General features: G+C 26.3%; 4 protein-coding genes across 4 annotated transcripts; all 4 read left to right on the top strand.

Moving 5' to 3' along the window:
- Window positions 1–6097: 6097 nt before the first annotated feature.
- On the top strand, window positions 6098–6426 carry OCT59_017474 (uncharacterized protein; the record flags this gene model as incomplete). The annotated part of the gene is made up of 3 exons (XM_066137516.1): window positions 6098–6111; window positions 6168–6281; window positions 6351–6426. 3 exons carry the CDS (start codon window positions 6098–6100, stop codon window positions 6424–6426), a joined length of 204 nt encoding a protein of 67 aa, XP_066004093.1.
- A 1508-nt stretch (window positions 6427–7934) lies between these two features.
- On the top strand, window positions 7935–8662 carry OCT59_017473 (uncharacterized protein; the record flags this gene model as incomplete). The annotated part of the gene is made up of 3 exons (XM_066137514.1): window positions 7935–7971; window positions 8145–8448; window positions 8644–8662. The coding sequence occupies 3 exons, from the start codon at window positions 7935–7937 to the stop codon at window positions 8660–8662; spliced, it is 360 nt and encodes a 119-aa protein (XP_066004092.1).
- A 2086-nt stretch (window positions 8663–10748) lies between these two features.
- Window positions 10749–11288, top strand: OCT59_017472 (uncharacterized protein; the record flags this gene model as incomplete). Its single annotated transcript, XM_066137513.1, has 2 exons — window positions 10749–11144; window positions 11226–11288. 2 exons carry the CDS (start codon window positions 10749–10751, stop codon window positions 11286–11288), a joined length of 459 nt encoding a protein of 152 aa, XP_066004091.1.
- Window positions 11289–12202: 914 nt separating this feature from the next.
- Window positions 12203–12771, top strand: OCT59_017471 (uncharacterized protein; the record flags this gene model as incomplete). Its single annotated transcript, XM_066137512.1, has 3 exons — window positions 12203–12380; window positions 12460–12518; window positions 12586–12771. 3 exons carry the CDS (start codon window positions 12203–12205, stop codon window positions 12769–12771), a joined length of 423 nt encoding a protein of 140 aa, XP_066004090.1.
- Between the last annotated feature and the right edge of the window lie 443 nt (window positions 12772–13214).

Genomic DNA, 13214 nt, shown 5'->3' with positions numbered 1-13214 from the left:
AAATTTTTCTGTTACACCAAAAAATAAGTTTTAATCAGGTTATAATGCCGATCATTTATCTTTTATTTCTGTCAATACCGTAAAAATTCCCACACCATAAAACTTTTTTTTAAAAAATGGCAACTACTACACGAAGTAAACATAAATAAATGGAACAGATGGCCAAAGAAGCAGTAGTAGAGAAAGAAAATTTAGCACAGGATGTAATAAAAGAACGTGAAGATGACTCAGTCTATGAGGTTGAAACAAGTCATTTAACAATAGAAGAAAGTGAAAATGATCCTGATTATGAAGCTAAAGACAGTCATGTGTTACTGCAAGATATTACTACACTATCTGCTGATATTTCTAATATAACTATTGATGATATTGAAGCAGAATATTTAGAAATTAGCAAACAATCAAAACAGCAAAAAGCATCAACTAAAATTAGAAGATCAAAAACAAGCTGGATATGGCAGTTTTTTGAGCTCAATAAAGATAATACCAAGGCTGTATGTCAAATTAGTGGTTGTGAAAAAATGCTCACATGGTGTGGTTCTCCAAGCTTATTAGCAACACATTTGTCAGGTGCACATGGTATTACCAAAGAGATTGCTATGAAACATGATGAAGAAGAATTAAAAAATCCTTCTGAATCTTCTATTAAGTCATATAAAAATTCTAAACAAGAATCTCTAACTCAAAATGTCATAGGATTTGTTATTGGAACAGTACAACCCTTAAATGTTGTAGAAGATCCAGATTTTATTAAAATGATAAATGGATTTGATAAGCATTATAAGGTTCCTTGCACTAAAACCATTAAAAATAGGATTTCAAAAACATTTGAAATAGGAAAAGTTACACTTAAAAATCAACTGGTACAAGTGAAACATATTTCCTTGACATTAGATGCCTGGAGTTCACCAGCACATTTGCCTTATCTAGGTGTTACAGCCCATTGGATAACATCTGATTTTGAGCCAAATGAAGTACTTCTCAGTATAAAAGAGTTACCATATCCATATGGTGCAACTGAAATTCAGGAACATTTGATTGATTTGTTTTATGAATGGGAGATTGAATCAAAGATAATTGCACTAGTAACTGATAATGGTTCAAATATAAAAAAAGCATGTAATGAAATAGGTATTGGTGAAAGAATTCCTTGTGCTGCCCATACATTCCAACTGAGCATTGAAAAGGGGTTAGATAAGATAAGACAATTAGTTGATAAATGTAAGCATCTCATTACTTTTTTGGCAGAAGATAAGAAAAAATAACAGTTAAAGGAAGCACAAATGTATTTACATCGACAGCAAGAAGTTTTATAGGATAATAATGAGTTGGAAAAAGAAGATGAAAATCTTATTTATCTTGATGTTATAAAAGTAAACAATATACGATGGAATTCAACTCTGTATGCTTTTCAAAAACTCATTATTTTAAAACCAGCAATTGCAATGTTAAAGGCTTCCCTAATAAGTAATGTAAGTTTAAATATTCATAAAGAAGGTGAAAAGTTAGAAGAACTGTATCCAACAATTCATGAATGGAAAGTAATCAAAGAAATAGTAGAGCTTTTAAATCCTTTTGAAGCTGCAACATGTCTCTTAAGTGATGTAAAATATCCAACCATTGGTTTTACATATCCATGCATATGTAATTTATGAGAAAGACTTGAAATTGATTTTACTTCATTGAAAACTAGTGATGCAAAATATTGCAAAAATGCAATATTAGAAGATTTAACATCAAGATGGAATATTTTCCAAGAATTATGCATGAAAGGATCTTTTTTTGACCCTCGCTTCAAAAGCTTAGATTTTATTAATTCTCAAGAAGAATGTGATGATATTTTTAGCCAGTTAAGAGAGGAGTTTATGATCTTTAAACAAAATGAACAAATTGATATTTCTATAACATCTGCTGATAAGGATACAAATGATTTAATGACAGAAATGAGTAGTTTTTGGAAAAAAAAGAATGCTAAAGCTGCACCAATAAAGGATGAATTCCAACATTATTTTGATTTAGTAGAATTGCCTGTTCTTGAAGAATATGATCCTTATTTATGGTGGTCAACAAACAAAAATCAATATCCAGTATTACACAAACTAGCAATGAAGTATCTCTCTATACCTGCTACTTCAATGCCATCAGAAAGACTTTTTTCTGATGCTAAAAACTTAATTACTTCTCTAAGAACCCGTTTGAGTTCATCTGTTATTAACCAGCTCATGTTTTTAAAAAGAAATAGAGAATATATTGATATATATGGAGTAGAAGATGTCTAAGTATCAAATTTTCTAGCAGATAGTGATATTATTATACATTAGTTATTTGAATAAATTTGTTAAAATTTAAAAAATAAAAAAATTTATTATTTTAAATTGACATTAGTTATTTGAATAAATTCATTAAAATTTAAAATATAAAAAATGCATTATTTTAAGTATAAAAAAATTCTATAATTACAAATTATAGAAAATAAAAAGTTTATTAAAACGTTTAACAAAATGCTGCACCATAAAACAGTATTGTTTTTGAAGTATAAATCCAATTATCAAAAATCAAAAATCAAATTATAGAATCAAAATTTTGCGAAACAATTAATCGCGATTAATTGATTTTAAAATTGATTCTAATAATGATAATCGATTCCAATCCCTAAGGTGATGCCTTTTGATTATAGAAGTTAGTTGTACAAACTGTTGTATCGTTTTTGATTATTGAAAAAAAATTCTGCCATTTTTGATTATTGAAAAAAAAATTCTATCGTTTTTGATTATTCAATAGTATTACGTTTTATTTATTTAATTTATACTAAATAAGTTAATGTATCATTGTATAACATTTAATGCGTTCACATAATACTTTTCTTCACATAACAAATGGTTTAATTCTTTTTCTTTTTCAAAAATTTTGATTTCTCTTTTGATATTTTTTTCTTTATTATATAATAGTTTTTATAAAATATTTTGCGTTTTATAACCTTGTTTATATTTTTTACGTGATAATTATTTGTAATAATTTTTTTTCTATAAATTTGTGTAATGTTATTATATATTATAATATAGAAACTTATGAAAATCAAATCAAATACAACGATGAGGCTCAGTAAATGTACCATTTTGTTATGCTGCGGAATGGTATATATCAAATATAAATCTTTTAAAAAATCATTACTTAAAAAATCAAAATAAACAAGTTACTCCTAAACTTGTTAAAGCTGGAATCTTAACGGTAGAACATGTACAAGGGGCAATAAATTACTTAGCATGGAAAACTAAAACTGGAACGGTAAAATTAACAAATTGTATTGATAATATTTTAGTTTTAACCAGTTTAGAAAGAGATTTGGTTTCTCAAATTGAATTAGAATTAGCCAAAAACTAACAATGTTGGTATTGGGTTATGTATTGTTCGGGTGATGGAAATAGTGTTCTGAACGGGTCGGGCAATTTGAGTGACCCGTCGGGTTGACCCAAAAATTTCAGGTCAGGTCATCAAATTCATGACCCGACCTCAGGTTGGGTCACAGTTTGACCTGACCCATTGACCCGTTTGACCTGACATAATATTTCTGGTCAGATAGGTCAAATATGTAAAAAAAATACCAAAACGTTTTTTTTTTTGTATTATTATTAAGAAAAAACATTTCAGCATTTTTTCATATAAAATTATTAAAAAAAAATGCTGAAACGTTTTTTTTATATTAATTATTAAGAAAAAACGTTTTGGCATTTTTTCATGTAAATTATATTAAAAAAAAAATGCCGAAACATTACTTTTTAACAGAAAAATGTCAAGTTTGGTGTTTTTTGTTTTTTTTAACTAAAAAACGTCAGGTTGACGTTTTCAATTAAAAAACCTGGGTTTTTTTTATTTTTTAATCATTTTTGATACACAGGTCAAACGGGTCAAACGGGTCAAACGGGTTGGGTTAGGTCAGGTAAGACGGATTACCCGACCCGACCCAACCCGTTCGGAACACTAGATGGAGATAACTGTCAAAGATTATGCAGTAGTGTTGGAAAATATAATGAAAATTGCAAAAATTATAATTTACGAAATAATTTGAAAAATGGAAATGATATGCATCATTGTAGTGTCAGAGTTATTTCTAAATGTCAGTTATCTTAGCTATCATTAGAAAATCCATTGCAAATTACTATTCAAGGAATTCATCATACATTTCACAATAATAATATTCCTAAAATTTCAAGAATAAATTTAACTTATTTTGTCAGAGATTCAATAGCATTAAACAGAAAAGCAGACCACAGGACAGCCAAAAGGATAAAAGCAAAATTATTAATATCACTTAATGGTGCATTAGAAGAAGTAATTAACAATGCATTAGCAAGCCAACGTATAATATGTAATAATAACAAACTCCGCCAATTTGCTGCTAGAGATGATAAGAAATTAAAGGATGATACTGGTCTTTGGACTCAATTTGATAGTTTAGTAAATAATATATTACATATGGGCTAATTTGTCTACCTTTAATTAAAATATTAATTTTATTACATTTTTATTATACAAAATACTATATAATATACAGTAAATTAGAAATGAGTATTAAAAAATTTTTATTTAATGTTATTATACTATAATTTGGTAAATATTTCTTTTAAATTAATATAATTCTTAGCACTTACTATATATGTTAAAATTTGTATCTCAACTTAAATCGTAAATATCTCCAAATCCAGTGATCCAATTGGCAAGCTCTTTTTTCGTTTATATAGATCAGATCAAAGGCTTTCCAAAGAGCCTAAATTTATAAAAAATGGATCAGTGAATCCCAAGATATTTGCATTTAAGCATGTTAAAAAGTTCATATCTTAACTTTAAATGTAAATATCTCTGGATCTAATGATTCAATCGGCGAGCTCTTTTTTCGCCTATAAAGTCCAGAACAAAGGCTTTCCAACGAGCCTAAAATTATAGAAAACAGATCAGTGAATCTTGATATATTTACGTTTAAAGATGGTAATACAAACTCTGATATAAAATAATTATTTTTATTGTTTGAAAATATTCATTATGATACCATCTTTTATATGATATTTTTATTATACTTTTATAAACATTTATAGCTACTAAGGCTATATAAATTTTTATTTTACTTTATATTTTATTAAAATATACTTACTTTTTAATAATATATGTTAAAAATTCCATATATATGAGAAATGGGTTTTTTATTAGTGAAATGGGTTTTTTTACAGCTCTTTTACATTTAATAATTTAAGTTTTGCAAATGTAAATTTTTGTTCAACTTATTATTTAGTTAAGTGATTATCAATCAGATGATTTTTTGGTATTACTAAGGTTGCTTGTCTAAACCTCTTCAAAATCCTACGATTAGTTTCGTCAAAATTTTACTATAGATTTATTATAGTTTCAGCAGAGTTTCGGCAGTTTCGGCATTTATAATAAGTTTTGGCAGTTTCGCCTTTCTCCAAAGTTTCGCCAGTTTTTTAATATAACTTTAATATAGTTTCAGCAGAATTTCACTTTTCGGCGAAACGCCATCTTGCCTAAATCCCTAGGTTTCGGCAAGCAACCTTAGGTATTACAAAACAATTTTGAGTAACAAAAATTGTGAAAATCAATCAATAACTCTTTTTAATGCAGAGTAGACAAATCAGCCAATATGAAAATCTCAAGGTTTTATATTATATTATCAAATAGCAGACATTAATCAACCAGCTGATTCACCTAACCGATATTATCAACTTACAATTTCTGATGAGTTTTAGTTAAAAAATGCTTGTGATTACGGTAAAATCTGTATCGGAATAGATGGTAAATATGATTTAAATTTGGATCGTACACTGGTATTATTAATTGTCACTGAGAATAGTGCTGGTTGTGGATTACCTGTTGCATTTGATAAATAAAATTTGACATATATTAAATTATTTAGTATATAATTTATTGTAATTTATTAAATTGTAAATAAAATATATATATTAGCGCTATTTAATAAGAAAAATCATCATACTATAAAATTGGTTATTGACGCTATTAAAAAAAAATATCCCATGTGATAACAAGTTCTGTGAACACAAGTGGTACTATAAAAATCTTTTATCTAAAAATGGATTTCAACAAGTTCGTGAATGTCAAAACAATAATTGGAAGTCATATATCTTAATTAATAAGTATAGACCATCTAAACTTGCTATCCAAAATGCTTCACATAAACCAATTTTATGTTGGTTTCATATTATGAAAACTTTTAGTAAAAATTTAAATAAATGGCAGATACCTGCAAAATTCAGGTAAATTATATATTATATTAATTTTTTTTTATTAAAATTAATAACCAAATTAATTATTTTATTGTTTAGATATCCAATAGCATTAGCGTTTAAAATTGTAGGTCGTAGTCGAATTGAAGAAACTGCAATTGAAATAGGACCCTGAACAATATACAAATATGTTAGATTTGAGTTTACTTAACGATCATAGGAAATTTTATCACATGTGAGATTTTTATTTGCTTAACCAATAGTTTAATTTTAAACTAGTCAGATTTATAAATGCGTAACAAGGCATGAATTTAACTAAACTTAGTATTGAGTTTGCGTAGCAAATACCAAATCTGGCAATTATCATATTTATATATTTTAAAAAAAGATTTCGATTACTCATCTTTATCTTTACATATCGTTATCACTTCATTATTAATATTATCGTTATCTTTACATATTTATCTTATCTTACATTATGGCTGGTTGAAAATATTCAAAACAACGATTACAAAAAAATCCATTTGTTGCTAAAGTTGCACGTGCTAAAAAGGTAATTTGTGTATGTGGAGCTGCAATAAAACTTAATAGGAAATACGATGAGGATTATATTAACTGGCATGCAAATGGTTCAGGATAGGACCCCGAATAATACTAATATAACTCACAAATGATCGGCATGCATTTACTATTAACTCTACGCAACTTTTTTTTCATAGTAACGCTACGCAAATCCAAATCTTAGTTCAAAAAAATTTTTGTTACTAATATAATTCATTTCACATTTTTTCTATTAAAATATTAATAAAATCATGCAAACCTCACCATTTTATATTAAAATAGTGTGTTTCGCACTTTTTTCTATTAAAATATTAATAAAATGGTGCGAAAATCACCATTTATTTGTTAAAATGGTGCGTTTCGCACTTTTTCTATTAAAATATTAATAATATCATGCGAAACTCACCATTTATTTGTTAAAATAGTGCATTTCGCACTTTTTTATAATAAAATATTAATAAAATAGTGCGAAACTCTCTATTTATTTGTCAAAATGGTGTGTTTCGCACTTTTTTATATTAAAATATTAATAAAATGGTGCGAAACTCTCCATTTATTTGTTAAAATGGTGCGTTTCGCACTTTTTTATATTAAAATATTAATAAAATAGTGCGAAACTCTATTTTTTAGCTTAAAATTGGTGCGTTTCGCACTTTTTTATATTAAAATATTAATAAAATGTGCGAAACTCCCGATTTTTTTATTAAAACGCTGTGTTTCGCACTTTTCTATTAAATTATTAATAAAATGGCGCATTTCACACTTTTTCTATTAAAATATTAATAAAATGGTACGTTTCGCACTTTTTTATATTAAAATATTAATTAAATGGTGCGAAACTCACCAATTATTTATTAAAATTGTGCATTTCGCACTTTTTTCTATTAAAATGTTAATAAAATGGTGCGAAATTCACCATTTTTTGTTAAAGTAGTGCATTTCGCACTTTTTTTTTTATTAAAAAATATTAAAATAATGCGAAATGCATTACTTTTTGTTACTATATACAATTAATTACCAAAATCTGTAATATTGCAAATTTCATAAATATATTACGGACCCATCCTTAATGGTTTTGCGCAACTTAATTTTTATCAATATTATACAATTGATCAACATATAATGCAATATATTTATAAACTCTACGCAAACGTGATATGTGAGTTATCCCAAAATTGACCGATCTACGCAAACTCAATTTATGGGTTTGAAAGTAATTTCATATAAACTCTACGCAAACCCGTTTGTGAGTTATATCAGTATTATTCGGGGTCCTTCCAGGATGCAACCGAAAAAAACAACAAAGTATTTTGTGTTTTTTTAATCCAATAGTGACTGATAAAGAAGCTGATGATGAGGATAATATAAATTCAGATGATGATTGGAATGATTGGGAAAGTGAAGTAGAAAACACAATGGATGATGATGATATTATTACAGTAGACAAAAATGATGAAGAAATTAATGGTGAAGGAAATGTTAATATAGAGATTATTATTAGTCCAGAAACTAATCAAACAGATAGAAAAAGAAAGCCATATTTAGGATTACATTCAGATTTGATTGCAAAATATGTTGATAGAACACCAGCAAGTTATGGTGGAGCTTGTCGTATTGAAGTAATTGCTAAAGAAATGTATCCTAAGAAATTTCCTCACAAATTTACAAAAAAAAAACTTAAACTATTTCAAAAACATGCATTAAATCAGAAAATTTATGCAGAATCTCAATGGCGTGTCGATAACGATTGTAAGTATTTATTTACAGTATATTTAATATATTTTTTCTTTAACGATTATTAATAAAAATCTTTTCCAAATATTATTAATAGGTGTTGCTATGCGTGCTAAAGAATGCATAGGATATTCTGAATCTGAAAAAACAATTTGTGACAAATGCTTAACACTAAAGTATAATCTCATATTAAATCATTGTCTTATTACTATACCAAAACCTGCACCTGAAAATTTCAAATTTACGTCAAAATTCTATTTTGAGAATAATTCTTTAAAAAAACATTTGCAAAATCAGGATCTTCATGAAATTTGAACTATTATTAAAGATGATTATAATACAAATGTATGGATTACATTAGCAGATAAAGCAAATAATGGTGCATTTAAAGAAAAACCTGTATTTACGGGACTTTGTGATATAATGGTTCAAGCTGCAATTCGTAAAGATAATAATAAAGGCAAACAAAATATTCAATATAATGAAGATTTTACAAATTTTCTTATTATATTGGAAAGTTTTAATACTCGAGCTCTTGATCTTTTTCGTCAAAATTTGGAAGGACGTACAATTCAAAATATACGGTATTTTATTTATTTTATTTATTTATTAATATTATTTGAAATTTTTTCTAAAAAATATCTTTATTATAAAAAATAATAGTAAACTCTGGACTAACAATGAAAATACACTTACAAATACTGCTCTTACATTTGAGAATGTTGCCAAATTTAAAAGGCTTATCGATACACTAAATTATCAGGACTAATTGTTGCTATGTCAGATAATACCAAGTTGAAACCTGCTCTTCATTATAGTTCTATTTTAGGCTGTATCATCAGATCAACGTTACCAATTGAACAAACTAAAATTAATACATATAAAGATATTCAACCAATTATTAATAATATTAAAACAAAAAAAGCGATTGCGAAGGATGTTCATGCTTATATATTGCAGGTAATTTATTTATCTAAATGACTAAATCCCTTAATTATATTAATAACAATTTACTATTCTATTTTACCAATTATTAGATACCGTTACCAAACTTCCCTCCAGTAATTATTGCATTAATTGCAAATGACAGATCCGATAATGCATCAACTATAACCAGCTTTCATCAAGAATTATTAACTCAAATAGCACTACAGCTTAACCTTCCAATACTATCAATTGGATCAGATGGTGCTATTGTTGAATTTAAAGCTCAAGTTGCAATCCAATTATATTCAACAAGTGAGCAGTTAACTTTTCAAAATAAAAAACTTGGTGTTGATTTTAGCTGTCCAGTTTTTCCAAATATAGGCCCTGTTATCTGTGTACAAGATCCCAAACACGCCAAAAAAATTAGTCAGAATGCAATTATGTCTGGTGCATGTCTTCTTACTTTAGGAAAGTCAACAGCACGATTTGAACAATTATTAAAATTGTCAAACCTTCTCATGTAATAAAGCTTGACCGCCAAGACGATGGTGCAGCATATCGTGTATTTTGTTCAAGAAATCTACAAAATTGCCGTGATATTGAAGACACACAAGGACTTTTTGTATACCTTTTTATTATGGGTAATAAGTTGGATAAAAATAATTTTATTATAAATAATAAAATTTTTTCGTTATTTTTAATATATCTTTTAAATTTGTTATTAGGTAAACTTATTGATAGTTACTTAAACCATGAAATAACTCCATTAGAAAGAATTAAAATGTCAATTACATCCTTTTTTTTCCTACGAATTTGAAAAGAATATATAACGAATATGAGTGAAAAGTATTCTGATTTTGTTTCTGTGAGCAAGAATTTTTCAGCGGATTAAAGCTTTGCAATTTTTACTTCTCTTGCGGAGTCTATGGTTTTATTGGTAAAAGTACATCAGGAATATTACCCAAATTATCCATTTTTACTATAGATGCATGGATCAGAGGCTTGTGAACGCTTTTTTGGTATGGCGCGTCAAATTAATTCAGATTTTAATTATTCTGAATTATTACAATTAGTTCCAAAAATTTCTCAATGCGCCAAAGCATTAAGAACAAAAAATATTATATTAGAAAAAGAAAAATCTGTGTATGAAGGTAAGGGTATAATTATTAATTACGAATATATTTATTAAATTATTTATCTAATTTTGATATATTTTTTTTTAAAATAGGATACCATTTTGATTATAATATAGGAAATATTAATGTGAGCAAATTAATGACATTGTGTATTTGGCCATTAGATACCGATATTACTTCAACTATTAAAACTTCATATAAATTAGCATCAGATCTTGCCAAAGCACTTGATATGAACTCTACTCCAAATGAGAAATCATTACAACCATTTATACTAATAGAGGAGCAAAATTTAGAAGTATCAACTGGAATTGAATTAAGTTCAGATAATCCAGATGAATTTTTTAAAATCGATAAAGAAGTTTCCAATGTGATCAGTCAAGCTTCCAAGCATACTACCAACATGATTGATAATGTTTTTAATTTTTCAAATATTGAGAATGAGAATATTAATGATCAAAATTATCAACAACAAATTATTTCAACTTTAAATAATACCACAAGAATCTTTCAGCAACTTACTTCGCATGGTATGGTATTATATTAGCTTTTAACAATATATTATTATTAAGTATTAATATAATTAATAATTTTGAAAAGATTTTTCTATTAATAGATATCTTCTTCCAATAGGAAAACTGGATTATTCAACTATGATTGCATTACAAAAACATCATGAAGCATATAATTCAAGGCCAGTTGAAAGACAAAATCATACACATGCAATCAATCACGAACAAACAAACACTATTAATCCAAATAAGGCTAGTCATATAATTTCACATTTTACAAATAATGATAATTCTGAAATGCGATTTATAAAACAACGTGAAAAGCGATAGAAAGAAAATTGGAAAACAATGACAGCTAATCTTGCAAATTTACAACAAAATGAATTATCAAAACGGAAACGCATTGATAAAGTTGCAAGTGAAAGTAAGTATAATATATTTTAAACATAATATATTAAATTTATATAATTTATTAATAATTATGTGTATTGAGTCAGCAAATATTACTCAAGATTTTCCATTGCAGCAAAATGATTATGTAATTGTGCTATATGGAAAAAAAATTTGTATTGGCAAGGTAATAGCAATGTATTATGAAAGTTATGATAACCATTGTTATAGCCAAAATGCAGTTACTCAAATTGAAGATTTATCCTATATTTTATTGCAAATTTATTTACCAATTCATCTCAATATTTTTGCAAGTCAAACTGTGAAAGGTTATACGCTATTTACTCATCATTGTCCTCAAAATATTATATATCATATTAAATCAAATGGGTTAATAATTAGTGATAGTTCGTTAACATTAACAGGAGTAGCACAAAATATTTTTAATTATTTTAATCGTGATACTGTTAAAAATAGTATTATTAATATGATGTAATAAATTAATGATCATAAATGAAAAATTAAAAATTTTTTTTAGTAAGTCACAAAATAAATTGCTTAGTAGCATGAAAAAATTTAAAGTTATAATAAGAGTTTGCTTAGCAGCATTGAAAATAGTTTGCTTATTGATCTTAATAAATCTTAAAAATTTCATCTGACCTATATATATATTGTTCGGGGTCCTATTGAAATGGCTAAGAAATATATTGAATTTATTAACACTCTTCTGTTAGAAAAAACTAAGAAAGATAAATTAATAGATGATTTATCTAAAAATTGGATATACACAGAGTGGCGATTAAGTTTTATTGATGCTGGTCGTATTTCCACAGAATGGATCAATAGGACAATTGAAGCAGTATATAGTGGTAAATAAACACCATTGACATTTGTTGAACGAATGTATGAAATAAAATTTCAAAAGTAAAACTATTGTAAGTCATAAAGATTTAAATAAGTTTAAATCTGGTTTAATTACTTTATTCAATACTCAAACGATTGAACAGGTAAGAATTTTTTCGTTATCATTTTTAATTAATATTATTAAATTAATTTATTTTAAATTATTTATAGAAAACTAAAGAGGATATATGTTGTGATAAACTTCAAAGATTAAATCAAGGAAAATTAGATTTTCTTTTTAATATGGTTAAGATATCATCAGATCAAAATACTTTTCTTGTCAAAAAAAAATCTGATAATTTATTCGTATCTTTTTATGATGATAAGCCTTTACGTCTAGATGAGGAAATTGTATGAAAATTAAATGATATGGTCAATTTTCTTATAAAATCTTTATTATCTGAAAATATAATATTAGAACAAGAATTTCATATATGTAATGTTATTACTAGTGAATGTACGTGCTAGGAATACATATGAAATAGTTCATTATGTGATAAATGTAGACACTATTATGCAGCTACTTTGCTTATAGAAACACAATAAAAAGGACGTCTAGAAGTTGTAAACGAAGCAAAGAAAAATCTTGTTCTCTATTTTCGTAATAAGAAACGAGTAGTTTTTGCGTCTATAAAAAATAATGTAATATATCAAAGTGATATAGAAGATTCTTATCAAGAAATTATTAAATTATATAATATGCAAGGTAAGATGTTTGAAATAATTTTTTAAAAAATTATTATTGTTATTTATTATATTAATCTTACTTTTGCTCATTAGGTAATAAAATATTTTATCCA

This window comes from Rhizophagus irregularis, chromosome 26 (assembly GCF_026210795.1).
Source record: "Rhizophagus irregularis chromosome 26, complete sequence".
NCBI lineage: Eukaryota > Fungi > Glomeromycota > Glomeromycetes > Glomerales > Glomeraceae > Rhizophagus > Rhizophagus irregularis.
This window is presented reverse-complemented; position numbering and strand designations above follow the sequence as displayed.